Here is a 12,676-nt window from a genome sequence, read left to right on the forward strand (position 1 = left end):
TTCTTTAGGAAAAGAATAATAACTGTGGTATTTGATAAATGCTCACTATGTGTCCAGAACTATATTATCTGGGATAGAGATGAGATAAGGGATAGTTCCTGTCCCACATAGGGCTCACAATCTAAGTACAAGAAGAGTAGGTATTGAATCACCATTTTATACAGGAAGAAACTGAGGCAGAGATAATTTAAGCGACTTGCCTAAAGTCACGCAGCAGGAGAGTGGCAGAGCCGGGATTAGGACCCAGGTCATCTGATTCTCAGGCCTTTGCTCTTTCCATCAGTCCATGCTGTAGTTTCCTTGACCCTTCTTGAGAACAACTAGCTAAGTTATTTCCCATAAATGAGAGAGCGAGTGTGAACGAACTGGATAAGAACAGATGGTTTAAATAGAATTTACTGGAGCACGTGCTAATTTGGGGGCATTCTGAGAGAGGTATGAGTTCAATTCTATCATCGTATCATACCGCATCTGGTCATACTGCATGAAGGTCTGAAGACAATTATAAAGAAATGCATACCTTGGGCCTTCTAGCCTCCCCATAAAATGGATTATATGAAATTGATAGGGCTATCAGCTATTTCATCCTTTTTTTTCTTTTTTGCAGGAAACGGTAATACATGCATCGATGGTACGTAGCTAACACACCATATATTTTAGGCAGAGAGCCAAAACTGCGGCTGGGTGTCCAGCTAAATAATAGAGTGTGGATGAAAACACAGCTGGCTGAACCAGTTTTATTGTGCAAACTGAAATACTGTAGCTCTTGCATAAAAAAAGCTCTTTGTGTACATGCTAAAAAAAGTCACCAAAACTGCTGAGTGATCAAAAACATCTGTAAAAACAGAGCAACCCATCTTAAAATTATGAAATAACTTCTTTGTTTCAGTTACTTTGGAAAAGGCATGTCAAAGCCAAGAGTCTGTGAAAAAATAGTTTTAAAAAAAAACAAATGAAGTGCCAAGATGTATTTATAAGCACATATGTGCATGGTATTTGCATATCTATTTATTTATGGAGAGAGACTGAAAGACTGAAAAGAGAGAACAGGACTCCCTTCCCGAGCCCTCTAATCTCCTTCTAGACTATAAGCTAGTTATGGGCAGGGATTAAGTCTGTTTATTGTTGTTATGTACTCTCCCAGGCACTTAGCATAGTTCTCTGCACATGGTAAACACTCAGTAAATACGATGGACTGACTCCCATTTTCTCCAAGTAAACTCAGAGGCGTTTTCTCATCTCCTTTCTTGACTTTATCCCCCTTGCATCTCCTCTGGGCCGTGGACCCTTACCATCCTGACTGCAAGCTCCGTAGAGTTTAATGACGTGTGGATGGTTGACCTGTTTCAGGAGGTTGAACTCTGACAGCAGATCACGGAGTTCACTCTGGGATGCATTTTCTGGAAAGCATTGTAAACAGAGCAGGTTACAAGACGATTCCCTCCGGAAGCTCCACCCCCTTCATTTCCTGGCGGTCTTAAAGAGAAGCATCGCACAGAGACACGAAACCCACTTCTATATCTCTGTGTGAAATGTCTATAACCTCTCCAGAAATCAATAACCTTCCAACGGCAGCAACAAAATAATCACAAGGATCTGGGGAAGAGTTGAGGCCAATAATAATCACAATCATCACGGTATCTGTTGGGCACTGTTAGGCATTATGTGCCTAATGTATTATTATTATTATTTATTATTAGGCACTTAGTACCCTATATACTCCTGAGTTTTACAGCATCTTAAAAAGGGAATCTTTTTTGGTATTGTGACCTTAAAATAGGATTTGTAATCGACCTGCCATCATGACTTCTCGCCACCCAAATACCCAAACTTCTGAAAAACAAGTGCTTACAGAGACCGTACCTGGGTGCAGTTTTTTGCTCCATTGACCCCAGGGCCAAGCAGTGATAGGAGAAGGAAGTCAGTGAGCAGTAATGATCAGTGGCAACCAAGCCCCAAACCAAGTTGTGTGGAGTTGGGTAGCAGAGGCTCGCGGCAGCACAGAAGGGAGTAAATTTCCACCCCTGATCTCTCTCTTGTTTTTCTCTTCTTCCTGCCCTTTCCCAAAATGGGAACTCTGCCTAGCTTGGCCCAAATCCCCAAGGATTCTTGGGGCATTTGGCAGTCTCAAGCTGCCAAGATTTGGGGCTATTGGGGTTGCCCGGTGGTTAGCTGAAGCCTGGCCTCCTGGGAATTGATGTTGGCAGGATCGTTTGGTGAAATATCAGTTACGTATTTTTTTCTCTTATGCTACCTACATCTCCTGCCATTTATAGCTCTTCAAAAACCATTTAATTTCTCGCCCTGAAAACTATTTATAGCCCGCACTCTACTGTGGCCAAGTACTAATTAAAGGAGTCAAACAACTAAATAAACTATAAACAAATCCTTGTCCTAGCAATTAGTGTGATTCCCTTGACAGCACTTCATTTAAGTCAACTTATTAGGGAGCATTTATGAGGGTGACATCTTTGTGCATTGCACAGAAATTCATTTATAGCTGTGCTATTACTATAAATGCCACTTAAATTTATTAGACTAGAATGCTTAAAATCAAGCTCTACCCCTAGCTGTGATTCATTGTTTCTCAGCTAATTGTCATGAAAAGTCAAATGTTAAATCACCTGGAATTAAACCAGGTAATTTTTAAATACGCGTTTGGAGATATGAGCTCGGCCATATTTTTAGATGGCAAAATCTCTAAAATAAATCATGAATACCTAATGTATTTGCCACATCTTACTAATGATTACCATTTCCTTTAAAGTAACATGAAAATTATTTTAATGTGATGAGTCTTCACATCGCAAGGTTAGAAAGAAGTCTGGACTGAGTTTAGGTTTAGATCCCTACTGAACATCAACTAGAAAGCATTTTAATTACAAATACGTTCTCAGAAACAGAGGAGCAATCTTATTATGATTGTGCAGGTGACAATATATAGCTTCATTGCTTCAAGGCTGCTAAAGTAAAACTTTTTCAAACATCCTGATGTTCTGGTCAGGCAAAACCACCCATTGGCTGGTGAAAACTTTGATACAGTTGAAAACATTAATGCTCTGTTCACCCCAAATATGGAAAGAGCTAGAAAAACTCATCTAAATATTGCTGGGCTCACTAATAATAATAATAATAACAGTGATGATGATTGTAGAATTTAAGTGTTTACTATGTGCCAAACACTGCACTAAGCACTGGGGTAGATACAAGATAATCCGGTCCCACATGGGGCTCACAGTCTAAGTAGGAGGGAGCACAGGAATTGAATCCCTGTTTGATCAGCAGATGAGGGAACTGAGACACAGAGAAGTTAAGTGACTTGTCCAAGGTCACACAGCTGGCAAGTGGCATAACCGGAATTAGAACCCAGGTCCTCTCACTCCCAGGACTGTGCTCTATCCACTATGCCTCGCTGATTCACTAGGAGACCAGGTCAGGTGAATTTTAATTTGTGGCACAGAAACAAATGGAAAACTGACGAAAAGAAGGAAAGGGAAATAACTCTCACTTCGTGGAATATCAGGACACCAGATGAAGACAGTAGCAACAGCCATCTCCAAAGAACGCTAGCACTCAGTGCTTATGAACTGGCAGGTACGGTTTCAATATTGTGTCCCTCAGTGGAACTAGAATGCTTGATAACCATCATTATCATAGTACTTGCTAAGTGCTTACTATGTGCAAGGCATTGTACTAAGCGTCGGGGAAAATACAGGGTGATTGGGTTGGACATGGTCCCTGTCCCACGTGGGGCTCAAAGTCTTAATCCCCATTTTGCAGGTAAGGAAACTGAGGCACAGATAAGTGAAGCGACTTGCCCAAGGTCACATAGCGGACAAGTGGTGGAGGCAGAATTAGAACCCAGGCCCTTCTGACTCCTGGGCCCATGCTCGATTCACTAGGCCACACTGCTTCACACTGCTGGATGAAAGACAATTTAGAGATACAGATGTGGGGACACCTCCTGAAGAGGCTTCCTCTCCGCGGAGTGGTATCATCCAGGAGTTGGTTTTACAAGAAGTCAGCCCTTGAGCTCTGGCTTCCCAAACCTTCCCAGAGGCTGAAAACTCTAAGCCTGCTTCTAAAGCAAAAGCATTTGACTATTATTAATAGTACACAAGCTCCGACACTGACAGACAGCAACAAAGGGAAAGAATATTTCTATAAGGGTCTGGATAGGAACATCATATTGGCTCCAAAATCCGAGATAGTGTCAAGAGAGATTTCGGTACAGTGGGTAATAGTACTAAAAGATGGAAAAAACTCTTCAGACCTCAAGGGACTGTGAAGTTTCATGGCCATAGTCTACTTTGCTCTGCAAATGTGCCAAATATTTGTTAGCAATCATCAACGTTAACTTCAGCCTTCCAGTCTCAAGCAATGAAGCATAGCGGTGGATTTCTGGGACATCACTGCAGCAGACAGAGACTATCTGGGAGAAGGTTTGATTTCCATGAGAAGCAGTGCGGTTTAGTGGGTAGACCACGGGCCTGGGAGTCAGAAGGTCCTGCGTTCTAATCCCGGCTCCTCCACATGTCTGCCATGCGATCTTGGGCAAGTCGCATGACTTCTCTGGGCTTACCTCACCTGTAAAATGGGGATTAAGACTGTCTGTAAAATGAAGATTCAGAGTGTGAGTCTCAAGTGGGACACGGACTGTGTCCAACCTGATTAACTTGTATTTACCCCAACACTTAGAACAGTGCGTGGCACACAGTAAGTGCTTAATCTATACCATATTTATTACTATTATTATTATTGAGCAGAGGCTTTGTGGAGATCGGGATTACAGGAGGTAGGCTTGAAAACAGAGACGAGCCATTTATGAAACAACTGGATCAGCACAGCAAACAATATGCAAACAGTGCAGAAAAGAATATTGGTCACACATCCGTATTTTCAACGCCACTTGCAGGCATGGGTAAGGCCTCACCGTTGCAGGGCGATCTTCAAAAACAAAAGACAGCTATATAATAATATCTATAGATACGTATATACACATATATTCATAAAGCCCTTTAGAAGCATAAAAGCAATTAATAGAATCTTAAGCTTTCACCTTTATTTGCTTGCATGATTCATAAATGTTCCTTCCCAAAGGGAGCCCTGGTTTGGATTTCAAACAATATAATGGAGTGTTTACCAAGCCAAAGGTGTCTGGGTGTGCTGTTTGTCTACAATAGTGGTCAGCCATCATGAATTAACGAGAACAGCGGCCAGCACAAGTGTGACCTACTTAAAAACGAACACAGCCAAACCCGATCCAACTCAAATAGAAGTAAAATAAACCGTAAACCCATCTGAAGTCTTTTTGAGGCTTCCTCGCTCATTCTGAGCCCAGGCCAGTGGAAACTGTGACTTCAATCATCATCATGGCACTATTTGAATTCCCTTCAGTCGGGAAATCTTAAAATAAAAATACATGATCACAAGAAATGTAGCCAGACCCCTAGCATTTAGCAGCAGGACCTGTCTCAAAACCATCCTTATCTTGAGAATCGTGTCAATCTGTTTATACTTTAAGCCTGTTTATCAAGATCTTTTGAACTCTGCACTGTACCTTTCAGCATTTTCACAGCCACGGTGGTGTAGCCAGCTTTTCCCTTGAGTCGGAAGGCTGTAGCTTTGACAACTTTCCCAAACTCGCCTTCCCCAAGAGTTTTTCCAAGAACCAGGTTCTTCCGAGGAAACTCCCATTTTGGATCTTCCTGAAGTGAGGGAGTGGAAAATAGGGTAGAGAGAGAAGGAAGAAAGAGAAGAGAATTGGGAGAGGAGTAAAAAAAAAAAAATGGAAGAAGAGTAAACTTGTGAAGTGATAGCCCGTGAAACAGTTGAAAAACTAAAAACAAATCACCAGTCACAGAACTGATACTGAACTATACTTTTCTTATATTTATGAATTCAACAGTCAGGATTTATTCACTTTTCTGTAGTAATTTTAGCTTTTAAAATTTTACCGCCTCAGCCTCTTTGCTGTCCTCCCTGCCTCCCGTCTCTCCCCACTCCAGTTCACACTTCACTTTGCTGCCAGGATCATTTTTCTACAAGAACGTTCAGTCCATATTTCCCTACTTCTCAAGATCCTCCAGTGGCTGCCCATCCACCTATGCATCCAACAGAAACTCCTCACCATTGGCTTTAGAGCACTCAATCAGCTTGCCCCCCCCATGCCTTATCTCACGGCTCTCCTATTACAACCCAGCCTGCACCCTTCGCTCCTCTCCTGCTAATCTACTCACTGAACCTCAATCTCGTCTACCTCGCCACGGACCTCTCACCCGCATCCTGCCTCTGGTCTGGAACCCCCTCACTCTTTGTATCTGACAGACGTTCGCTCTCCCCACCTTCAAAACCTTATTGATGCAGCGACTCCTCCAGAAGGCCTTCCCCAACTTGGCCTTCATTTCCTCTTCTTCCACTCCCTTCTGGGTTTCCTTTGCACTTGCACTCTTTATTCACCCATTCTTCAGCTCCACAACACGTATGTATATATCCGTAATTTACTTATTCATATTGTCTGTCTCCCCCGCTAGACTGTAAGCTTGTTGTGGGCACGGAACATTTCCATCAGACCTGTTATTCTGTACTCTCCCAAGTGCTCAGTACAGTGTGGTACACACAATAAGTGCTCAATAAATAGGACTGATTGTTCGACTGATTCTAAATCCACCCTTTCCTTTCCATCCAAACAGCTACACCTCCTATCCAAGCATTACCATATCCTCCCTTGACTACTGCATCAGCTTCCTTGCTGATCTCCCTACGTCCTGTCTCTCCCCACTCCAATCCAAATTTTAGTCTGCTGCTTGGATCATCTTTCTAAATTTCTGCTGCCTGGATCGTTTTTCTAAAAACACATTCAGTCCATATCTCCCCTCTCCTGTAGACCTCCACTTCAGCATCAAACAGAAACTCCTTACCATAGGCTTCAAAGCACTCCATCAGCTCGTCCCCTCCTACCTTACCTCGCTGATTTCCTACCACAGGCCGGCCTGTACATTCTGAGTGTCTATGCCAAATTCCGACTGAACCTCAAACTATCTTGCCACCGACCCCTTCCTTGCCCGCTTTCTCCCTCGGCCTGAAACTCCTTCCCCCTTCAAATACAATAGACAACCACTCTTTCCACCTTCATAACCTTACTAAAATCATATCTCTTCCAAGAGGCCTTCCCCAACTAAACCTTAATTTTCCCCACTCCCTCTCCCTTCTGCAGGGAACATGTCTACCAACTCTGTTGTATTGTATTCTCTCAAGCATTTAACACAGTGCTCTGCCCACACTAAGCACTCAGTAAATACCACTGATTGTTATTCACGCCACCCTCATGCCCACAGCACGTACGTAGACACCTGCAATTTATTTTCATTTCTGTCTCGCCCGCTAGATTGGAAACTCCTAGAGGGCATGGAATATGTCTACTTTCTCTTTTGTACTCTCCCAAGTACTTAGTACAGTGCTGTATATAGGTAGACACTTAATAAATAAAATTGATTAACTGATTCTCAATTACACAACTCTGAATTAAGCAAACAATCCAGATATTTTGGGGAAAAAAACACACTTTCACCTGAAAAATACATTTTAAGTCAAAGTACATTTTGGAGGTAAATTATCCAGTTAGTATTCTTGGGTAGTCCTGAACCATAACTCATTTTCATCTGGCTGACATAGGATTTTCCCTGGATTCACTGGTATGTGCAAACTGCTTGGAGAATGTAAAATTACACCATAAATGAACTTTGGCAATAACCATTATCTAAACCATTAACATCAATATGCTCCGGCATTAGTGGTTATGCCATGCTTTGGCTCAAAGAGGAACTCTATTCAGTATTACTATTCATGCTGTGACACCATTAATATGTCCCTGGCCCAAGGACCACTGTAGAAGAGAGAGATGGACACTCCTCTAATTGCAGGCATATACATTTCTTTGATCTCATAGTTGAATTGGACAGGTTGGCTAACTGCACCTCAAGAATATATCCAATTGTGGCATTTACTTGAAGAGAAGCACCATGGCCTAGTGGAGAGAGCAAGAGCTTGGAAGTCAGAAGGACCTGGGTTCTAATCCCCAATCTGTCAATTGCTTTCTGTGTGACCTTGGCCAAGTCACTTAACTTCTCTGTGCCTCGGTTCTCCTGTTCTTCTTTCTACTTGGACGGTAATCCGCATGCGGGACATGGACTGTATCTGGCCTAATTAACTTGTACCTACTTCAGCACTTAGAAAAGTGTTTGACACATAGTAAGCGCTTAACAAATACCTTAAAAAAATTTCAGAGAAATCTCTGAAACTTCAGAGAATGCACATTTATTACAGCACTAATAGTAGTAATTGTGGTATTTAAGTGCTGAGTACATGCAATGCGCTGTGCTAAATGCTGGAGTAAATACAAGATAATCAAATAGGACACAGTCCCTGTCCCTCATAGTCTTAGTAGGAGGTGGAACAGATACTGCAATCCCATTTTACACATGTAGAAACTGAGGCACAGATAAATTAAGTGACTTGTCCAAGGTCACACGGCAGACAAGTGGCAGAGCTGGTGCCAGACCACAAGTCCTCTGACACCCAGGCCCGGGATCTTTCCATTAGGACATGCTGTTTAATACTTAAGTGTTTTTTGTTTATTTCACCACCTCCCTAAAAGTTGTCTGGATTTTTTTCGAGACCTCATCACAGCTAGCCGTCTGTTATGAAATGCTTCAAATTGCTACCAAGACCTATAAACAACCTGAAAAATTAAAGCAAATAGAGAGCAAGACACTAATATCTGCCATCCAAGTACTACAGACCCAGCATTTAGCAACACACAAGAGGATAGTGTTTCTGTAAACTAGGTCCTTTTGGCCACCCTTCCACAAACACCTTTCAGTTCTTAGGGACCAGGACAAACCCCTCTACAACCAAAAGAAAACTGATGATTTTTAATAATATCTCTCTTCAATTATAATTTTTTTAAAACCAAAACACCAGGCTTCTAATAATAATAATAATAATGTTATTTGTTAAGGGCCTACTATGTACCAGGCGCTCGGGGTGGATATAAGCAAATTGGGTTGGACACAGTTCCCATCCTGCCTAGACCTCACAGTCTTAATCCCCATTTTACAGATGAGGTAACTGGGGCACAGAGAGGTGAAGTGACTTGCTCAAGCCCACACAGCAGACAAGTGGCAGAGCTGGGATCAGAACCCATGACCTTCTGACTCCCAGACCTGAGCTGTTCCCACTACGCCATGCTGCTTCCCAATGCTGCTTCATGCCTGGAGGACTCCTGAACTTTCTGCCTTTTAGATCTAGGCCACACATTTTTACATTTTGTTTTTCTAATGGTATTTGTAAAGCACTTACTACGTGTCAGGCACTGTGTGGATAGAGCACGGGACTCAGAGTTAGAATGTTATGGGTTCTAATCCTGGCTCTGTCACTTGTCTGCTGTGTGACCTTGGGCAAATCACTTGACTTCTCTGAGCTTCAATTACCACATCTGTGAAAAGGGGATTAAGACTGTGAGCCCCATGTGGGACAGGGATTGTGTCCAACCTGATTACCTTGTATTTATCCCAGCACTTAGAACAGTGCCTGGCACATAGTAAGTGCTTAACAAATACCATCATCATCAATATTACTAGTATTACTACTAAGCCCGGGGGTAGGCACAAGGTTGGACACACTCCACGTCTCGCAAAGGGCTCACAATCTTAATCCCCATTTTACAGATGAGGTAAATGAGGCACGCTGTTTATTGTTGTATTGTACTTCCCCAGACGCTTAGTACAGTGCTCTGCTGACAGTAAGTGCTTAATGAATTTGACTGAATGAAAGGAGTGAAGTGACTTGCCCAAGGTTATGAATATCATAATAATTATTATTATTAAAAAACCTCATGTAAGTGATGATGATGATTACAATTATTAGAAAAGAACCTAATGTGAGTGAAAGAGAATGAGCATCTGAGCATCTCAGGAAGAGATGACATATGCAAAGGAAATTCAGAAAGATGGGGTTGCCATTAATTATTAGCTCCAGATGTTATCCTGCAGGGTTTGTGACTCTGGTCTCCCCTTCCCCTAACGGTCTGATCAATTTCCACCTTGTTGCATTTTAAAACTTAAGTACGGCTCTCTGTCTTATCCGAGAGGTCGTCCATTACCATGCAAACATCCAGGAGAGATTGGTTACTTGCCTGAGCTCAGGAGCAATTCGCAATGGGTTTGTTTTTAGAAATGTCCCAGATAAATGAACAGAATATGGGGAGGATGAGTGCTAACTCTATTAATCACTTGGGGATTGGCAATAATACTGAAAAAAACAAATTGCAGATTTCCTTCAGGAGGCCTTCCTTGATTAAGTAGAGGCCTTCTAGGACTAGCCCTCCTTTCCTCTTCTCCCACTCCCTTCTGCATCGCCCTGACTTGCTCCTTTTATTCACCCCTCCTCGCAGCTCCACAGCCCTTATGTACATAACTGTAATTTATTTATTTATAATAATGTCTATCTTCCCCTCTAGACCGTAAGCTCATTTTGGGCAGGGAATGTGCTATATTGTTATTCTGTACCCTCCCAAGAGCTTAATACAGTGCTCTGCACACAGTAAAACTGTTTAATAAATACAACCTACTGACTACTTGATCGGTACCAAATTATCCAGGAACCCTGGAAAAAGGATGACTAAATGCTACACTTGCAAGCCAAAAGGCTTTTTTTAAAGATTGTTGAAAAAGCTAGGCCAAAACCCTCTATATTGTTATTTTCAAGCTAATATATATTAGACTGACCATACAATATACAACTCATTCTTCTACCCATATGCTACAGCTTTTAGGTGGGAAGTACATGACACATTCAGCTGGCTTCAATTTATCTGCCTCCTTAGTATATTCTGTCCTGAACACTAGGAAAATGAAAGTCGGATCCATTTGAATGACAAAGCCGCAGAAATTCCACATCCCAGTGGACACTTCAGTGAACCCATCACTAGGGAAACTGAGGCTTGTCCGGAACTCCTCTCCACAACACAATGAGCTCTCTCCCCTTCTGCAATTCTAGCCTGATTCCCCTTGGACTCAGAGGGAAATGCTCCTAAAAAAGGCTTTCTTTTCCCACTGAAGGAACGCTCAATAATTTGCACACTGTCAACAGCAAGGGAGCAAACACCCAGGCTAGTGAGGAGAACGGCCTTGTTCCCACAGTCACCAGGGAACAGTACAGTTATCTGTTCCAGATTCCAAATCTAAAAATACTAAGGAATATTCACCACATTCTCCCTCTGGCCTGGAACTCCCTCCCCGATCAAAAGCAACAAACTATCACTCTCCCCACCTTCAAAGCCTTACTAAAATCACATCACCTCCACAAGGCCTTCCCCAACTAAGCCCTCATTTCCCCTACTCCCTTCTGCGTCACCCTTGCATTTGGATCTGTACCCTCGACCCCAGAGCACTTATGTATAGATCTTTAATTTAGTTTAATGTCCGCTTCCCCCTCAGACTGTAAGCACCTTGTGGGCAGGGAATGTGTCTACCAACTGTCAGTCAACTCTATTTACTGAATGCTTACTGTGTGCAGAGCACTGTACTAAGCACTTGGGAGAGTACACTTAATATAACAGATGCATTCCCTGCCCACAACCAGTTTACAGTCTCGAGGGGGAAAGTGTTATACTGTATTCTCCCAAGCGCTTAATACAGAGCTCTACCCACAGTCAGTGTGCAATTAATACCGCTAATTCAATCTTATTTATTGAGTGCTTACTGCGTGCGGTAGCACTGTACAAGGAAAGCAGCATGACCTAGTGGCAGGAGCATGGGCTTCGGAGTCAGAAGGTCGTGGGTTCTAATCCCGGCTCTGCCACTTGTCTGCTGTGGGACCTTGTGCAAGTCACTTCTCAGTGCCTCAGTTACCTCATGGGGATGAAGAGTGTGAGCCTCAGGTTGGACTGTGTCCAACCTGATTACTTTGTATCTACCCCAGCACTTAGAACAGTGCTTGGCGCTGGGTAAGCGCTTAACAAATAACATCATTATTATTATTATTATTACTGTTAGTACATTGTTGGGAGAGTACACTACAGCAATAAACAGACACATTCCCGAATGATCTCCAAACCTCTGCACATAACCAGTTTCCAGGGACCATTTTGGTATTATTTTCTGTGTAGGACGAATGAGGACATTTCACATCCCAAAGGTAAGAATGAGTCACCCCTAAATCCTGCCCCCTCCCCTCCCTGTCCCCCCCGAGGGTTCCCTTCCCGCTAAAACTCTTACAGGGATCTTGAAAGTGTCCACCGACACCTGGTTCTCCAGAGAGTCCAGAGAGGGCCGTCGCACGTTAGAAGAAGAGTAGCTGATGGGATAGGCTTGCGCGGGGCGTCGGAAAGTCATCTCCGCTGAGGCGATGGGTGGCTTGGGCGAGTTCTTATGGTAGCGGTGGATGAAGTAGGACGAGAGCAGCACCGAGATGATGAAGGAGAGGAGGACGGCGCCTGCGATTACCGTCCGGCAGACATCGTCACACAGTGCCTCTGTGGGTAGAGGGACAGAACGACTCAGGGCCCTCTGCCCCTACAAGGACTGCAGGCTTCTTCCTCTGGCCTTCCTTGCCCTCCCCTCTTTTCTCCCTCAGTGCTTCTAAGAGGCCCAGGCCGGCCACGGTCATTATACCC

General features: G+C 43.2%; 1 protein-coding gene across 1 annotated transcript in view; it reads right to left on the bottom strand.

Moving 5' to 3' along the window:
• Positions 1-12,676, bottom strand: part of RET (ret proto-oncogene) — a 154,305-nt gene that overhangs the window by 18,571 nt on the left and 123,058 nt on the right. Inside the window, exons 11-13 of the mRNA XM_029061254.2 lie at positions 12,279-12,535; positions 5,561-5,708; positions 1,293-1,400 (exon numbers count right to left, since the gene is read on the bottom strand). Of these exons, the coding sequence (XP_028917087.1) occupies positions 1,293-1,400; positions 5,561-5,708; positions 12,279-12,535 (513 nt within the window). The remainder of the gene's footprint in view (positions 1-1,292; positions 1,401-5,560; positions 5,709-12,278; positions 12,536-12,676) is intronic.

Source organism: Ornithorhynchus anatinus, chromosome 3 (genome assembly GCF_004115215.2).
Source record: "Ornithorhynchus anatinus isolate Pmale09 chromosome 3, mOrnAna1.pri.v4, whole genome shotgun sequence".
NCBI classification, from domain to species: domain Eukaryota; kingdom Metazoa; phylum Chordata; class Mammalia; order Monotremata; family Ornithorhynchidae; genus Ornithorhynchus; species Ornithorhynchus anatinus.